The sequence below is a fragment of the Dermacentor albipictus genome, chromosome 1 (genome assembly GCF_038994185.2).
Source record: "Dermacentor albipictus isolate Rhodes 1998 colony chromosome 1, USDA_Dalb.pri_finalv2, whole genome shotgun sequence".
Classification (NCBI taxonomy): domain Eukaryota; kingdom Metazoa; phylum Arthropoda; class Arachnida; order Ixodida; family Ixodidae; genus Dermacentor; species Dermacentor albipictus.
In genome coordinates, this window is record NC_091821.1 from 270452298 (window position 1) to 270471340 (window position 19043).

Genomic DNA, 19043 nt, shown 5'->3' on the forward strand with positions numbered 1-19043 from the left:
AGCGCTAAATCTTTTTTTGAACACTCGCAGCCAAATATTCAGGACCCTCTACTTGCACTACAGACGAAACACATAATCAACAAATTAACAAACATTCACTAATAACTTCCTAATTATTTATTGTACATCACATATTGAAATTTACTAATTGTAGCCGGTGAGATTCTCAGGCGTATCCACTTCGAATGACTTTACAGAATGCCACCAGTTTCGAGATATGCACCATCAAACTGGCCTAAAAATTCAATGTTATTCCGCTTACTTTTTTTAACAAAACGCTCTTCTATACTTTCAAGCACGAAAGTAACTGTATTTCATCCCATACTTTGGGAAATAATATCTCGAAATCAGTGTCGTTCTGGAAATTAATTCTAAATGAATATGTCTTACAATTTCACCAGTTACAATTCATAAATTTCAATATGTGCCGTACAATAATTAATTAGAAAGTTAGTGAATGTTAGTTAACCCATTCGCTGCCGCCTGTCACGCCCACACGCCGGCCATCCCTACCGCGCATTTTTTGACCGAAACGACGCGCGCGTGCCGCACGCTCATCTTTCTGTGTGTAACGAGCCACTAAGCAAGACATTTGCTGGACAATTATAGAAATACATTTATTGACATTTGAGAAATATTCACATTTTATTCTGTGAAGTTTTTTCAAGTCATAGGCATTTCACTGTGTGAAAAATCTTGAAACACTCTGGCATGTGCAGAGCAGCACCACATTTTTGCACTCCCAGCGGCTTTCACTTTTCTTTCCTCTGGCCTTACACACCTGGCATTGCCTTGAGGGGTTCTGCTTGGCAGGATTTGGCGGGATTTGGCGTGGGAAATGGGCCCATACGGTAACCTCAAGGTGCATTGGAGATGGCCCCGTAGTGTGCGCACCTCGCCTTTGATATCCCAGTGCCGCCGTCTCTTCAATGATTCCTTCTGCAAGACTGATCTTCCATTCAGTGTAACACCGTTTCTTCCCAGTTTTCTTAGCTTGCAAAACGTAGGAATTGTAGATGGCAATATCAAGAACATAAAAAATTATCTTCTAGTACCCTGTTGCATACCGCCGCCTAATGGGAAAGGAAGCCAACTGCTGGTCTTGACGGTCAACGCCTCCCATTCCCTTGTTGTAGTCTTGTACAACTCGCGGTTTCAGCACTGGCTCATTCCCTTTGTGTCGCCTTTTTCCAGTGTCTATGATGTCTGCTTCTCTGTGGCAAGTTGAAAGCATGGTGACGGGCTTTCTGTCCTTCCACTGCATTGCCATGATTCCATGAGAGAATGAAGTTTTGCACTCGCCCTTCTTCAGCTTCAGCTCTGTGAATTGTTTTGGCATGTTCTTTCTATTTGTCCTCACGATTACAACAGCGTTTGAACCAGCACTTCTGAGAGCCAAGAAGAGATTCGGTGACGAATACCAGTTGTCGGTATAAATAGTGTGCCCGTCGGCAATCCTCTCTCCAAGAAGATTAATTACAACAGCCTCACTGCACAGCATTGAGCTGGTAGCACTTGACTTCGTGTCTTGACCTGTATAAATTAAATACTTTAGGCAGTATCCGCTACAAGACTCACAAAGTTTGTAAAATTGGATACCAAAACGAGCCCGCTTGCTTGGGTTGAACTGGACATTTGGCAGGCGTCCGCGGCACTTTATGAGGCTTTCATCTATCGCAAGGCTCTCCTCAGGGGAGTAAGCACTCTCAAATGCCTTTAGCATATAATCTAGGACAGGGCGCAGCTTGCGAAGCCTGTCTTGGGTGGTGGTTTCCTCTGCAGTGGAAAAGTGTAGGTATTTTGACAGCTCCCAAAAACGTTTTCTTGGCATTACTGATAGAAAAATTGGTGTGTTTATAACACTCCTCTCAGACCAGTATGAGTTTATAGATGGTTTCCTAACTTGATACATCAGTATACACAATGCAATGTACACTTTGACTTCCGCTGGCGTTGTGTCGAACCAAGCCGGGTCTGGCGCAAAACGCTGCTTCTCCAGGGCAAACGCATTTGCGTACTCAGACACCGACTCCCAAAACTCTTCCTTTATCAATGCATTTAGAGATTCAAGAGGTGAGCTGTTGTCATCCAGGGCCGAGCTAATTGCTCTTTTGAAGCCTGGTGATCCGGACAAAGGAATTTTGCTCACATTTTTGGAAGACTCGTTGACATTCCAAGTCTATTCGTCAGTCTTGAATTTCTTTGGTGTGGTAGGGCACGGAGCGTCGTCCTCTGATGAATCCGAGTCGCCACTACCATCATGTTCATTTTCTTCAGAAGAAGGCGGCTCAGAGCAAGCATTGTCACCGAAAGGCTGCTCCTCGTCGCTATCAAAGAGGATATCGAATATCTGGCGCTCGGAGAGAGCACGCCGTCCACTGGGCGCCGCCATGCCTCCTGCTGCCGGAGATCACAAAAAAAAAAAAAAAAAAAACATTGTAAAGTGCATTCAAACGACACAGAGCAGTACTGCCATCTATCGGTAATATATCCAAGTATCTTCAGATAAGGTGACAAGTGCTGCTATCTGTAAACAGCTTCAGGAAATACTAAATACTGCAGCCCAGCGATTCGCCGGCTTTGGCAACATTGCCACTGCAGGTATGCCCGTCGATTCGCCGGCTTTGGCAGCGAATGGGTTAATTTGTTGAACATGTGTTTGGATTTTTAGTGCAAAAAATGTTCACCTTTGAAAAATCCAGCTCAAGAACTAGAATTATGGTATCTTCAACATTCGATTTTTAAAAATCCCATAAAAGTAAAAAAATGATCACCCTGTATATTAGCTGCCGTTTGCTGGGCGGCAGACGACGAAGAGAAGAGCAGACGACGACGCGCAGATGACAATGTACAGACGACGAGGAGAGGTGCGGCACATTATGCAGTGTGCCTACTGGTGATATTGGTTGTTGACTTCGAAATTGTTTTCTCGCTTAAGACAAAATATACTCGAACGAAAATTTCTAAGTCACAAGCTATTGAGCTATTGAAATCGCTCTAAAGCTCTTTCTAAATCACAAGCTATTGAAATATTGAGCGATCAGACAGATTTTTATCAGGAGAGCCTCAATGCTTAAATTTGACTTGAATATCACAAGAAATTCACTTCTTGCCAACTTTGGAGGTATTTTTCTCAAAAAAATATATTTATTAATAGTATCAAATTATTTTTAGCAGACACTGTAGTAACAGGCAAAAAGGGAGTATAATTATGGCAGCTGAAAAAGATAACACAGTTTATGCAAAAAATTTCTGAAAACGCAAGTTTTATCGCTTTTTTACTGAGCCAAATAAACATGGAAAATTCTAAAACGGTATAAATTATGACAAAAAAGGATGTTCCACGTCCATCGCCAAGGTCTGTGAGTGGTGGTGCTGGCTAACACTCCGAGGGTTCTACTAGTACACATTAATACCCAAGAAAGTGGACGGGGAAACGGCGTCGCAGTAGCTCAATTGCTAGAGCATCGCACATGAATTGCAAAGGTTGTGGGATCGTTCCCCACCTGCGGCAAGTTGTTTTTTCATCCACTTTCATTTCCATTAATTTCTCATTTCTTTATTTCGTTTACTAAGCACGAGTAATTTCCCCTATGTTGTCCTTGGTGTCAGTGTTTCTTAAGAAAGGCTTGTTATGATGACTAATAAAAATCGGGCCCTTCGGTTAACCCCCTTTCTTCTCGTTCATTACGTAACGAGGGTCTCGAATCCGGCAACATTGATGCCTTCAGGTAGCATGTGTAGGTTTATTGACTGGTTGCCTTTACCCAAAAAGATCATGTTCTCGTGATGCCTGTGGCAGAAAGGATGTTCCACGTCCACCACCAAGGTCTGTGAGTGGTGGTGCTGGCTAACACTCCCAGGGTTCTACTAGTACACCTTAATACCCAAGAAAGCGAATGGGGAAACGGTGCCGCGGTAGCTCAATTGGTAGAACATCGCACGCAAAATGCGAAGGTTGTGGGATCGTTCCCCACCTGCGGCAAGTTGTTTTTTCATCCACTTTCATTTCCATTAATTTATCATTTCTTTATTTCATTTACTAAGCACAAGTAATTTCCCCTATGTTGTCCTCCGTGTCAGTGTTTGTTGGCTTGTTATGATATATAAGTTATGACGTCATATCAAAGAAGGATGCCAATACAATGCCCTAAAATAAAATTTGCTATTGCACCTAGTTTCATACCTGAATATAAAAAAAAAATTACCTCCAACCAACTTTTACACGTTTGCGGAAATTTCAGAGTGCTCACGTGATCAGAAAATTTGTTTTTGATAGAAATACATTGGTGAAACCTTATTAACACAATAGCCATGTAGCCCTTTTTTTTTTTTTTTGAAGAAAATCAATGAAGGTTAATTTTTTGTCTGGGACATTTCGTGTAGAATGACCCTATAACAAAGTCAGTAAAATCGGCAGTTTGCTTCGTTGTATTGAAATTCGACCTTTTATGGGAATAAGTACAATCTCCAATCAATTTTTCCTACACGGAAAGGGGCTGCAGAATTTTCCAAATTATCGGGCATACGAAAAAAGTGAATTTCAATGAGAAAACAATTTATTTTGATAATTTTGGGAGTCTGTGACAAATGATACGGTTTCACGCCACCTAAGTTGACGATATCTTCATATCAGCAGTACGAATTTAGCGAAGCCATCCAGGCTTTTGCATGTACTCCGCCCCCACCCACGGCTGATAGCGTCGCCTGCACTGGATCGACGCTATCAGGAAAAGTGCTGGCAGGGAGGGAATGCCTCGTCTGCCTCTCCCTCCAACGAGTCACCGAAACTCGAGATTACGCAACCTCCAATACTAAACTCGCGGGTAGACAGCTTACATGGTGCCACGCTGTCTCGGCACGCCCACTCTTTGCACATGCGGCAGATTACCTCTAAAGCAAAGTGCGCGGTACGCTTGGCCGTGCTTACAGCCATGCACAGCCACAACCGAGACACCCCCTCGCGCGCTTGATCGCATTACCGCGAGCTCATTCCCCTCCTTTCCCTTTGCTCGCGCGGCATCTCTGTGAAGCCATCTTTCTTGTCTCACTCTCATGCACTTCCCTTGCACCTGAAGCAGACAGTGCACACGGGTGCAATGGATATTATCACACTTGAACTTTAGACGGAACATCATGCAGCTCCACTTGGGGACCAGGTGGCCCCGCGGCAGCGCACGATTTGAAAGGTGCGTTTGCAAGCAGCTGCTTGTACCGTATTTACTCGGGTAATGATCGCACCCCTGAATTTTCTCGTCAAAATTCGATTTTTTTTCTTTCCCGTGTAATGATCGCACCCTGAACTTGTCGCAGCAATATGTCGTGTGCCAAGTCTAGCTAATGATGATTGCGCTTACCATTTGTCGAAGGCTGTCAAATGCTATGCGAACGACTCTTGACGACATACCAAGCGGTCTGCACGCACCAAACATTCTTAAGCAGATGCCCCATTTCATTCCTTTCAACATTTTCCGCACTTCCATGAAAAAAAAAAGAGCTACAACCAAACTTGCCTTGGCTTTAAAACTTGTAGGCTTCATAATGGTTTTGGCCAACAACAACGATAAAAAAGGCGCCTTTCGATTCTTCTCGTCTGCACTCGTGGGCACGCAACAAATCGCGAGCGGCAACGATAGTGGCCACGTTTACACTGATACGTTAGAAGTGTACCCTATTCATACGCCGACGCTTGTAACACAGCTAAGATATTCGCCCACCCTTAGCAGAAACGTGCCGTATTAGGATAGTAGTGAAGACAAATGCCGCAGTTTCCGCAGCATGCCTGCCATGTGTTTCTATCTCACTGGCAGCTAAGCACTCCGATCTCTGTTTCTGTCCCTTCAAAGTGGACATGGCTATGTTATTGTCGCAAACTTGGCAATATTAACTATATTACTCAGTACTGATACGGAAGAAACTGTTTCAATGCGTGTAATGTACTGACGAGAAGAAAAAAACTCGTATTCGGCTTGCTCCGCCGGCAGCCATTTTTGTTTTGGTGTCCCACACCATCCCGCACTATTACAGCGAAATTGTACAGCGGCAGCCGCCTGCTTGACCTGTTGTCATCCTGCAACAAATGTGGGATGAAAAAATTTTTTTTCGCGGGAAATTTAACCCACGTAATGATCGCACCCCTGAATTTGTGTCAATTTTTTTTACAATATGTGATCATTATGCGAGTAAATACGGTAATTCACATACACATACCTCAATCCACATATTCTCCTCATACCTCCCCACATACTTATCAATCTTTACTACGCATTTGTTCACTATCACATTAATTACTGCTTAGCGAGCAGGGGTAGCACATACAAAACTCGTCTGTCACCAGTGTTTACACTTCAAAAAAGAGCTCTTCGCATTATAGCACACAAGAGTATGCATATTAAGAGTGAAGATTTATTTAAAAACCTTAACATTCTCAACACTTATGATTTGACAACATACAACATCGCCTCCGTCATGCATCAAATAGTTAATGAAAAACTGGCCTTGACAACAGTTTCACTCCATCCCTCACTTTGCCATATTGGAAACACATCTCGCTGTTGTTTTTTATTGCCTAAGGTAAATACTAATTATGGTCGCTCTACACTACAGTTTACAGGTACCTTAGTTTCGAATAAGCTTGATTGTGACCCAACCACTCTAAGAACATTGCATACATTTCTTAAACAATTAAAACTCTCACTTATTAACAATGCGTAACACTGCGCATGCTTGCACGTGCCCTCACTTTTATTTTTTTTTTTATTTTCCTGTGCCGATGTTTTCGATGGCGTAACAAAGAAAATTGTTAGAAAAATGTATCTCATTCGTGAAATGTTCCCTACTACTGTATTTTCTTGTTTTACTTATTCAGCTATTTAGGTTTTATGTGATTTTGCAGTTTAAAAAAAAAACTGCTGCCATAGAAGTGTTTTTTTCCTAATAACAATCAGTAGGGACCCTTTAACAAATTTGTTGGGTCTCAAAAAAGTGTACTTTGTAATTGTATATGTTCATTATGTTAAATAAGCTTTCAAACTTTCAAGCTTTCTATCATTTCATCATCTGTGTCCGCAGAAGTTTCTTTTATTGTTCCGGCATTCCTTTGCAGTGGCAGTGAAATTTCGTTTTGAAATTGCATACAAAAACACTTCGTTATATTGAGGTTCTAAGTACATGGTGTTCTATTGACAAGAGGTTAGAAAAAGTTAAATACTTCGTTATATCGAGAATTTCTTTATTCTGAGGTTTGTTATATCGAGGTTTAACTGTATTTTGACATATCAAGGAACTCCAGAATTTCATTTTGTTAATTGTTTCCAGTGTTACAGAATTATAGAATGGAGCAGCCCCAGGGCTATCATTAGTAATGCAGAATTGAGGAACAAAGATGCGGTCAAAAGAGAGAAATACATGTAAGCCTCAGTGCAATGAACTTTAACATAGCGAAATTCTCAATATAACGAAATATTTAACATTTTATAACTTCTTGTCCCTTGAACATCATGTATTTAAATATTCAATATAACGAAGTGTATTTATACACGATTTCAGTATAATGAAATTTCACTGCCGCCACGAAGCAAAATCAAGACATTAAATGAAAACTTCTGCCAACATAGGTGGTCAAATGGTTGAACTACAAGTGGCTGCTTGTGAACGGGCCTCACAAAGCACCCACCGAATTGGAGCAGCGTCATGTTCCGTATAAAGGCCAAGTGTGATAGGATCCTATCACGCCCCACGTTTTTAGGTGCGAGTGAAAGCTTGCGAGGGTAAGCTGAGAAGGATGGTGGCTTGATGAGCACAGTCTTCCCATGTGAGCAAGGGGAAGGGGTGGGGATTCGAGTGGACAGGTCGGCACGCATCTCCTTGTTCAGCACAGTTGTGGCTGGGTGTGGCTGCCAGCACCGCTGAGCGCACATGTAGCCCGCGTGCGTTGCCCTGTTTTAGAGGTAATCTGCCGCACCTTATCGCAAAGAGTGGGCATGCCGAGATAGCGTAGCATCATGTGCGCTGTCTTTCCACATGTTTACTACTGGAAGTTGCATAATCTAAATCTTATAATCAGCATTCACTCCCTGCTGCTGGCACTTTTCGTGATAACGTCGTCCCAATACAGGCAACACTATCAGCTGTGGGGCCGGAGGGGATGTGAAAGGGTGGCTGGCTTCGTTTCGTACCGTCGATGTGAAGATATTGTTGATGTGGCATGAAACTATCATTCGTGGCCGACTCTCAAATTCAACAAAATGAATTTTTTTCTCAAAACACTTTTGCTTTTTCCAATTGCCTGATACTTCTGAAATTTTGTGATACATTCTGTCTAAGCAACAATCCATCGGTGTTTGTAGTACTTCGATAAAACTTCGGTTAGGGCTAGTTGGTACATGGTATTTTGAAAGTGAAAAATTCAGCGCAAAACCCAGGACAACCCACAAAGAAGAGACGAGACAAGCACCAGTGCTGGCTAACAACTGAGATTTATTCTTCATGCGCCAATGCATATAAGTACCCTTCACCGCTCAACCACGCATGTGTGTGCCACAAGACACACAGAAATTTATTGCACTCTAAAGCCAGTTACTGAAGACGTGCACGCAAGAAATTATATTTGGCTGAATACTGAGACAAGGAGGTATGACTGATACAGTCGTCTGCTTTTTCCTTAATGTGGAAAGCCTCCAAGGCTAGCCGCGCATGTTCATTTGTGCTTCTGCCGAGAATCGGCATCGCATCAAATCGCGGTATACAATTGCAGCAAGAATTAAGATGGGCAACAAGGTGTGCCCCGTTGTCTACATCATTTATTTATTTATTTATTATACCTCAAAGGCCCCAGAGATGGGGTATTACATGAGGGATGGGCTTAGTTTAACAAAACAGTGATTCGAGAGAAGCCTTGAAGTGATGAGCGTCAGAGTGGTGTGTGACGTCGGCAGACAGACTGTTCCAGTTCCTGGCGGTTTTCACAAAAAATGATCGTAGATGAGAGGTAGCCTGCACTGGGGGAGGATACACGGCTTTGCTGTGGTTAATGCGGCTGGACTGACGATGAGCTGGTAATATAGCAGAAATGTGGAGTGGTGAGTGATAGAATTTGTGAAAAAGACACAGTCTAGAAATAAGATGTCGCGATTCTAGATTAGTAAGACCGGCATGAGTTTTTAGTTCAGACACGCTTGCATGATAATATTCAGAGTAGATAAACCGGGCAGCACGGTTTTGTATTGATTCCAGTGTATTAGATAGGTTATGTTGATGAGGATCCCAGACAGAGCATGCATATTCTAACTTAGGGCGGACATATGTAACATAAGCTAACAATTTTACTGATGAGGGAGCAAGTCTTAGATGCCGGCGGAGAAAACCGAGGGTTCGATTCGCGGCATTGGCTAAGTTAATGACATGATGTGACCAATTTAGGGTAGTTGAAAAGGTTATGCTGAGGTATTTATATGAGTCTACGGATGAGATTTCGGCACCGTATATGGTGTATTTCACTGATTGGTGATGCTGTGTGCGATGGAAAGAAACTAGCGAGGTTTTTTTAGTATTTAAAGACATCAACCATTCGTTACACCATAATTCAATGCGTTTTAGGTCATTTTGAAGCAAATCCATCTCTGAAGTGTTAGTTATGTGTCGATAAACTACACAATCGTCTGCGAACAATCGGATGTTAGAAGAGATCTCAGTAGGAAGATCATTAATGTAAATTAGAAAGAGTAGTGGTCCGAGAACTGTGCCTTGTGGTACGCCCGAAAGGACAGAAGATCCTTTAGATGACTGCGTGTTAGCAAATACAAACTGCTGTTGGTTAGTGAGAAAGCTACGTATCTAGTCTAGTACAAATGGATTAATCTTGAGAGGGGAAAGTTTTAGGAGTAGACGTTGGTGTGGAACTTTGTCAAATGCCTTTTCGAAGTCTAAGAAAATCGCATCTACAGGTTCGTTCAAGTCGAGGTTAGAGCTTGGATCATGAAGAAATAAAGCTAGTTGGTTGTCACATGAAAGACCTTTACGAAAGCCATGTTGAGCTGGGTGAAAGAGGTTATTGGATACTAATAAGTTCACAATCTGAGAGTAAATAACATGCTCCATTAGTTTGCAACAAACACTGGTGAGTGAAATGGGACGATAACTAGAGCACAATGATGGAGGACCTTTTTTGGGGACTGGAACAATCTTGCCTACTCTCCAGTCTTCCGGCACCACTCCTGATGACAATGATTGCTGAAAAATAGCACATAACATCGCGCTCACATTTGTTTTGGTGTTGTGTTTTTCAGCATTTTAACATTTATTTCGACACCAGACGATGATGTAAGTTTTAATGAATAAATTAGTTTCTCAATGCCGTAAGGACAAAAGGTAATATCAGGCATGACTGCATGATCCGAAAGAGGGAAGCGAGGTAATATGTTAATAGGTTCAATTGTGAAGACGGAAGAAAAAGTACTGTTAAGTTGTTCAGCAATTTTGCAATTGGGAATACGATGGTTTTGTTCATCAAACAGAACTAATGGCTGGGAGTTATTAGGGTTAATAACCTTCCAGAATTTTGGGGGGTTATTTCTTAACATAGGCAGCAGCGCTTGTAAAAAAAAAGTGTGTTTTTCTTTATTTGCTAGAGCTTCGAATTCTTTTTCTGTAAGGTAATACTTATTCCATGCACCTGCGTTGTTAAATCGTTTAGCCTAGTGAAAAAGCCTTTTCTTTTTATTGTTAAGACACTTTAGTGTGATATTAAACCATGGGGATGACTGTTTTTCGGTTAGGGTGATAACGGGTACGTATCTCGCGAACACATAAAGCATTTTGTTTTTAAAAAGCAGCCAGTTATTTTCGACAGAACGCATAAAGAAACTGGTGTGGAATGAAGCAGCAAAATGTGCAAGTTCCGAGTTAATTGCCGAGTAATTCCCTTTGTCATACAGTTTGATCACTTTGGTTATCTTTGTAGGTTGTGTAAGCTGACAGGAGTACAATGCATGTATTATAGAATGTTCACTAAGACCAGGCAGATGCATCATTGCATAAACTTTGTCAGGATCAGAAGCAAAAATGAGGTCGAGTATGTTAGAAGAATTTAAACTTTGACGTGTAGGTTCAGTGACAAGTTGCGTTAATCCAAAGGTTAGGCATGAGTTAACAAAATCGCTTTCCGTACTGTGTTGTGAAGTTGCTGATGTTAGGTTAGTCCAGTTTATGGTGGGAAAGTTAAAATCACTGAACAGTAACATCGGTGAAGCAATTCAGTTACCGAACACAATGTTTTGTGGAATTCTGCAACAAAGTTAGGATCATTACCAGGGGGGCGATAGCAGACTGCGATTATTGTGGGTGGGTAAGAGGTGTTACACAGGACGAACAGAATTTCTAGGGAGGACAGTGTCTTAATTTCAGTACATTGAAGGTCCTTATGTGTGCCAATGAATACACTGCCACCACGTTTGGTAGTTCGATCATGCCTGAAGGTATTGAAATTAGGAAAAAATGGCAATAGTTCAGAGTCTTCTATTGTAGAATTAAGCCAAGTTTCAGTAATCATGATTAGATCAGACTGTTGTGTCGGCAAGATTACTGAGAGCATCAAGCTTCGTTAAAAATGCTTCTAATGTCAGTAAAAAACAAACGAAAAGAAATTTTTCTTGGAGTTAGCATTGCTGGGGCCTAGGAAAGCAAGGATGCCAGATCAAGCACAGTATATCCTACGTCCCATTTTCTACCAGAGTGGTTTATGCTTTCCTTCTCTCGTGTGGAAAGACTTAAATCGGGCGGACAGGGCGGTGTATTAAAGAGCGACTTAGAGAACATGAGCAAAAAGTAAATAATAATGTAGACAAAGGGGTACACCTTGTTGCCCATCTTAATTCTTGCTGCAATTGTGTACCGCGATTCGACGTGATGCCGATTCTCGGCAGAAGTACAAATGAACATGCGCGGCTAGCCTGGGAGGTTTTCCACATTAAGGAAAAAGCAGACGACTGTATCAGTCATACCTCCTTGTCTCTGTACTCAGCCGAACATAATTTCCTGCGCGCACATCTTCAGTAACTGGCTTTAGTGTGACATGAATTTCTTTGTCTTTTGTGGTGCACGCATGCGCGGTTGAGTGTTGAAGGTACTTATATGCGTTGTCGCAAGAAAAATAAATCAGTTAGTCAGTGCCAGTGCTTGTCTCGTCTCTTCTTTGTGGGCTGTCCTGGGTTTTGCGCTGAATTTTTCACCTTCGAAAGATGACTGTACTTGTTTGCATAAAAGGTCAAATTTCAATATAAAGAAGCATAGTGCCAATTTTGCCAACTTCATTATATTGAGATTTAACTTTATATGGATAATAAAAGCTGTTGCATTTTTATTGTACCATTCTTTAATGATTTCGAGCGCATTTAGAAAACTTCAAACTGGAAAAAAAAAAAAGCAAGGACTACCATGGAATAAGAAAGGCTACCAGCATGAAACAAAAGTGGTCTTGGGTGCTTCCTTGCACATACAAACTGAGAAAATAACTACTTATTTGTTAGATATTGGCAGATATTTCTCTCAAATTAACCAGAGTTATCACGTCCTTGTTTACTGCTGTACATAGTAATAGATGCAAAACAACAGTATGTGTTTGAGCAATAGAAGAAAAAGAAATTGGGCCCACATTTTGAAACAGTTCTTTTTCTCACATTCCATTTGTCCCTCATCATCTTTCGTGCTCAGTGGTCAATGCTGGTAGTGGCAAGGCATTGTGCGAGTCAACGTTGCCGGACAAAATTAAATTGAAAGGAGTCATTGCATAATATGAACGAAGGAATGTTATGGAGATATAGAACTGTACAAATTGGCTCGCTCAGCTTTATAATGTCTAGGGTTGACAAAAATTCCTTGTTACGTAAGTGTCCATTCACTGCTTACCTTTGGGAGGAATGCAGCTGAGTACATTTTTGTCTTGAACTATAGGCCTTCTCTGAATGATGAAGTGCATGGTGATGGATTAATGAAGAAGGAATGATAATAGTGATTCAATGCATTGTGGATAGAGCATAGGTTAGTTATCTGGGTGCAAGTAGTGGGAAGTTAACGTTGATTCAGTGATCAGTGCACTAGCTATGGAGTGGTATGTTGGATGGAATAAAATACGTGGAGCCATTCAGAGTGGCCCATATGTGAATATATGGTATCATGACCTCCTTAAAGCAAGGAAGTGTTAATGATACATTGGTGTTGAAGTACAATATTTGATGACTTGTGTTCACACAGTTGAAGGATGCTCGAGCAAGAGAGGAGTGGTTCAAGGAACGATCACTCTCTATAGACAAAATGCGGGAGGCAGAGAAGAACGCCCAGAACTCTTCGCACAACAAAGTGAACAAAAAACTTTGGGTGAGTAGGCTTGCATCCATCCTGATCTTGTTATCATTGGAGAGAGTCACTGAAGGTCATATTTGTTTAAGGCAATAAATGCATACAATCTGGTTGAAAAAATCAAAAGAGAGAAATAGAAAAGAGGAAAGGCAGGGAGGTTAACCAGACGCACATCCGGTTTGCTGCCCTGCACTGGGGGAAGTGGTATAGGGATGAAAAGAGAGAGAGAGGAAATAGAGCACAGTTTTGCACCCACTTGAAGGTTCACACCAAGTCTACATACGGTTGCCAAGACCTGTCGACTTGAGGTACTTCAACAACGCTTTCATGGCTTTCTATGCCATTAGCGCGTACGGCCATGGTCCAAGGATCTTCATTTCTGAAAATGGTCTAGAGTCCAGTTGGTTCAATGCTGTCCGGAGAGCTTCATGCTCCACGTCGTACTGGAAACAGAGACATAGGATGTGCTCATTTGTTTCTATAGTTCCACAAGAGTCGCACACGGGCGTATCCCCCTTTCCAATGCAGAAACCAGTAGGCTTTCGTAAATGCCACCCCAAGCCTGAGCGGGCACAATACTGTTGCCTCAGAGCGGGAAAGTTTTGATGGCAGTTGTAGCTTTAAGGATGGATCAAGCCTATGAAGATGACACTTTGGGAGGTTGGGAGAAGACCAGCATTTGTGTGTTGTAGCTTTAGCCACGATATGAAGCTTTCTTGCAGCGTCGCTTCTGAATGAAGGGATTGGAACTGGTTGGGCTTCCAGATGGCCAGACTGGGCGGCTTTGTCGGTGAGGTCATTACCACCAGTGCCGGTAGGTCCAAGTAGCCACTGTAATATAATTTCATGCCCTTTAGCAATAGCTTGATGGGGGTCTTCTCTTATTTCATATGTCAGCTGCTCATGAGTCACATAATGTAGGGCGAAATGCACTCTGAAGTGAGCAGTGCATCGACTGCTATGGGGATGCCCGTTTTCAGGACTCTTGCGAAATCAGCATTAGGAACTTCTTAGAAATTCATTTTTATTTACATTCCACTTTCATAGAGCACAATAGTAAATTTTTTATTCAAAAAGATGGTGTATGCATAGGCATACATCATCTTTTCTTGCCGTCTTGCCCCTATACTTAGTGACATTCTTTTAGCTAGTTATGACAGATGCCTCATGGAACACCTGCAACAGGCAAGCGCTGTAAAATTTGTGTTCAGATTTGTGGATGACTTTTTGTTTTTTTACAAATCTAAAACTTGTGACATACTCAACTTTGTGCTGGACAAATTGTTTACATGTTTCGTTCCTGCATGAAGAAACTAGAACTACCGAATTTCCTGATAATAACAAACTTGGGTTTCTTGACCTTGAACTGTTTTTATCTGACCATGTGTGCTGGCAGTATGGCCCCTGCTCCAAGAAGGGCCCCCTACCTTACAGCTTGGCTCCCTACCTTTTGGAATATTGGCCAAAATGTAAGAGAGGGGGTGCCAGAATGTGCCAATAAGTAAATAGAGAACACACGGGGCTCCGCAAGTGTGATAAGAAACACACAAAAAAGCCTGTTGATTGCTGCCACAACGTAGTATATGAGATCCCTCTCTCGTGCGGTCATTGCTACAAACTGGCCGTTGTATTAATGACCGCCTCAGAGAACATTCAAATTTAATGAAGGGGTGGGTTGACAGCCACTTAGCTGTGCATAGCTCCCGGTGTGGAGGCTGTATGTGCGTGAGCATGCCTTCGATATCGCTCCTCACGAAGCAACTTGCGTATCTTGCACGAGGATGATGGTGACCATTTAGTTGTGCTTTTTCACATTATCCCTCATCGCTATGTATTCCATCCTGCTATGATATGTTCTCCTCCTCTCTTTTCTGCCTGTTCAAGCCCCTGTATATATTGCTCTATACGCAATGAAATATTGGTTGAAAATCAGCACTTCATCTGTTTCAGTCATGTCCCATTGTTCAGTGCTGTTACTCGTTTTCTTCAGACATGTACCAACCAACCCAAGTTAGCACATTATTACCAGAGGGGAGGGTACCTGCTTCAAGGAAGAAAGTTCTTGAAGCAGACGTAATTGGCAACAGTAAAGTTGCTGAAAAAGTCGCTGTGATCTAAAAAATGTGTGTGCTGCTTGTGTGGCGTGTCTAAAAGTAATTAAAGTAGAACCTTGTTGATACGATCCTGTTATAGACGATTTCCCAGCGTCAACATTCGCGATCGAAAGTGACCCAATAGAGTTGCGCTTATTGAGGCGAAAGCCTTAAGTGACTTGTTGCAATGGCTTATACCCAAAAAAAGCGGCATCTAGTCCAGTGATGCGTAAAATTAGCGATGCAAAAAATATCATCAGGAATGGCCCATACCCGTGTAAACAAGCAAAGATGCAATGGCTGATTATATATGAATATGAAGACATGAAGACATCAAAGAAAGAAAGACCAATGGAAAGAAAGAAAACGAACAAGAAAGCAAAGAAAATGAGAACAAAAAAAAAACGAAAGAAATACAGAAAGAAAGAGAGCACGAAAGAACCTTTAGGTAGTGCATTAGGTGCTCGCATGTTTCGTTGTGAAGGTTGACCTACAGCGTCATACATTTACTTCACACTGCTGCCCGTTATGTCTTGCAAGAAGTCTGACACCTCCAATCGTATAACTTTATGCATTACCATGTATGCAGCAGGATTTCGCCTTCAAGTGTTACAGGAGTGTAACTTGCTGCCAAACTTCTTTTTTTTACCAGTTCATATGTTTCCAGAAAACACATTCTTTCATGTTCCTAGGGGGGTAGGCAGCGCAATCCGGACGAAGGACAAAAGGAAGTAGTAGCCTAGGAATATGTTCAATCACCAACTCGCCCAGCTAGCTGTGTTAATACCTTCTTTCAGCACCGACGTTCAGTACAGTAAAACCTTGTTAAACCATACCCACTTAAATAGTAGTTTCATTTTAAAAGTAGTAAAGTCAAATTCCCGACTGCGCGGCCATTGCGGATACAAAACACATTATGTGTTTTGTATCCGCATAAACTGTACCAGCTTACTGCATACGTGTCGGTTAACACGTAGTGTTTCCACTTTTTGTCGCGCAAACACTGCGGTGTGTTGTCTCCATCGGGTGACTCGGCAGAACTACAAGTCTCCGAGATCAGAACAACTGCCTCCAAGCGCCCTGTGTGTTTGCGTGTCAAACCGCATCAACATCAACATTATTTCGGCGCTGTGCCAGAGAGCATTGTTGCATTGTGCAAACAAGGACTCGCGTCATGCGGAAGCTCGGATAAAAAGGAGTCAGCATAGAAGAAAAATTAGACATTGTTTGTGCTATCGAACATGACATGAACAAGTTGGCACTGGCACGCGACAGGGATCTACTGTTGACTACGATGTGTGGCATTTGGAATGCGAAGAAGTTGCTCGGCAGCACTGCTGTGACTGCAAAGAGATGTCGACTACGAGATTCGACTTTTTGCCCTTGTTGTCTCTGTTGTTGCCGAAGTGTCGACTAGCAATAGTGATGAGGACGACACGGAAAGCGACAGCACAAGCGATTCAGGCCCGACAGTGGCTGAAGCTGCGCGTTACGTTAGCCTCATGGATGCAATCTTTGAGATGAGAACGGCACCTCACAACGAAAAAGGCGCCCGTGACTTTTGCAGCGCTACAGCCCTCGTGCATGGAGAACATGCATCGCCAATGAGGAATCTGCCATCGAGTGTTCTCCGAGAATAGGGGGCTGGCTGAAAAGCTGGCTCGCAGCTTCAGTAAGTTTGAGGCCGCTGTCGTCGCTGCTGGGCTGCCGTAGCATCAAGCGAAAATAACACTTTTGTCGTGCAAAGTGAATAAATACTGCATGTCTTTTCCCCTTTCATCACACTCTCTCTGAGCTCCGTTTTTGACAGGTAAGGCTATCTCATGCTATTTCGGTTAAGTAATACTACCGTTTAGTACGTACTTTTTCCGAGTGTTGGTGAACTACGGTTTAACGAGGTTTCACTGTACATTGCCAAACTGCTATATTAGAATACGTTTTCCGGCTTCTAGATCCCATGTAGACAAGAAAATGCACAAGGTGCATGCAATTGAGAACAGTAGCTGCTCGCCACGGCAGCTTCACCGCAATACTCACTCGCCCACCTCGCGTGAAAATGCTGGTGCACACTCAGTTTCTTATTCCTGTACCAGCAAATCTCCCTGGTCGTCGCACGCGTATCGCCGCCAACCCTATGACAATAAGCATCTTCACCTATCTGTTTTACAGCACGTGGGGCGTAGTGCCGTTGTAAGTGTACTGCACAATTATAGTAGGCGATAACCCAAGCACACCACCGTTGCCTACTGTACGCTGCACTATAGAGTGCCTTGTTTTTTTCCAGTGGCACCCGGCATTGCCCACCAGCTCAATTTTGTTTTTGTTTCCTGTCGCCGTCCTAAAACACTATGCAATAGGCAAACAGCAAAGCACGTCTCGAGCCGCCAGAGGCCCCACCATATCTATGTGCATCGGCGTCTCATGCCTCATGCCACAACTATCTGCGCGACTCTTCGCATTAAGGTCATTCCACGCCAAATCAACCACCCTTTTTACGACCATTACGGATATAGTTGAAAAAAAAATTCCAAGAATAATATTTTGTAACTTCTCACATACATAGCAGACTTGCTGAGCTATCGATCATATGTCACATATATTTTTAGGCCGACCACCAAAGCAACTTTTTTGACCTTGAAAATGAAGCTTCTTGCAAAAAAAAAATTGACATTTACACTTTTCTTTTTCACGTGATATGCTGAACCTCCAAAGCTTGAAATCTTTTCCGGCTATTCTATGTCAACCGGGCTACCATTCTATATTCAATTTGTGCCTTGTGGATTTTAATGTGTTTAGAAAGAAAGAAAACGAACGTTTCAATTTCACTCACTTTTGCTGGTGCCAAAAGCACTTGAAGTATTCAAATATTTGAAAATTGGATATTTTGACAGCCACGCTACTTCATTGTCTTGCCATACAGACCATTTAAACAACTGTATTGTACATTGTGCCTTTGAAAAAAAAAAAAATGTTGATCGATTCCTTCTAGCTTAGCTGGGCTGGAAAAATAAATTGTTGCCAAAATGCTAGAAATGTTTTTGCAGCAAAAATAAATGCAGAGAATGAGTTTTGAACTTCAGCAAACTTGCAAAATGTTTCAGCTATATGTTCAGCTGTGATGTTCGAGAAAACGCTGGTTGATTTGGCGTGAAATGACGCATTACCTACATGTCAACTACAGCTGAGTGTCAAATTCTTTAGTTCGAATTGTACGTTTTCCCAGTTAGTGCATTTTCTCTGGTGTTTCCTTTTTTTTTTTTTTCCTAAAATGTATGAACGAAGTTCTACTGCAGCTAATAAAGTATGTATGTGCTCCACAAAAAGTATGTGCTCAGGGCACACTTTAAAATAAAAATTAAAATGTGTGCTATTCCCCCCTTTAACCTTCCAGTGTTGTGTCCATTACATTTTTACAAATATTATATTTCACAGGTTGGCAGGTATGCATGTTCTATGGGATGGTGGGTATGAAGTTAGTTAAGTGTCAGGCTGCAGAAAATGGTCGTCAAGTGCTACTGCATCAGTCATTGTGATGGGGAAAAAAAATTGTTAGGATTGTTACTTATTGCAAGCAATGCAGTTAGGAACATAGTTAGG

The 19043-nt window shown here is 42.1% G+C and overlaps 1 protein-coding gene, 1 non-coding gene and 1 pseudogene across 4 annotated transcripts in view; 2 read left to right on the top strand and 1 right to left on the bottom strand.

Moving 5' to 3' along the window:
• The window catches only part of Abp1 (Actin binding protein 1), an 82092-nt gene that overhangs the window by 16675 nt on the left and 46374 nt on the right, over positions 1–19043 (top strand). For all 3 annotated transcript variants that reach the window (XM_065449583.1, XM_065449588.1, XM_065449595.1), the window contains one exon: positions 13249–13371. In XM_065449583.1, coding sequence (XP_065305655.1) covers positions 13249–13371 — 123 coding nt within the window. The remainder of the gene's footprint in view (positions 1–13248; positions 13372–19043) is intronic.
• On the bottom strand, positions 669–1339 carry LOC135916277 (piggyBac transposable element-derived protein 4-like; annotated as a pseudogene).
• TRNAL-CAA (transfer RNA leucine (anticodon CAA)) lies at positions 3913–3985 on the top strand. Its single transcript has one exon. It is a non-coding gene; the product is annotated as a tRNA-Leu (tRNA).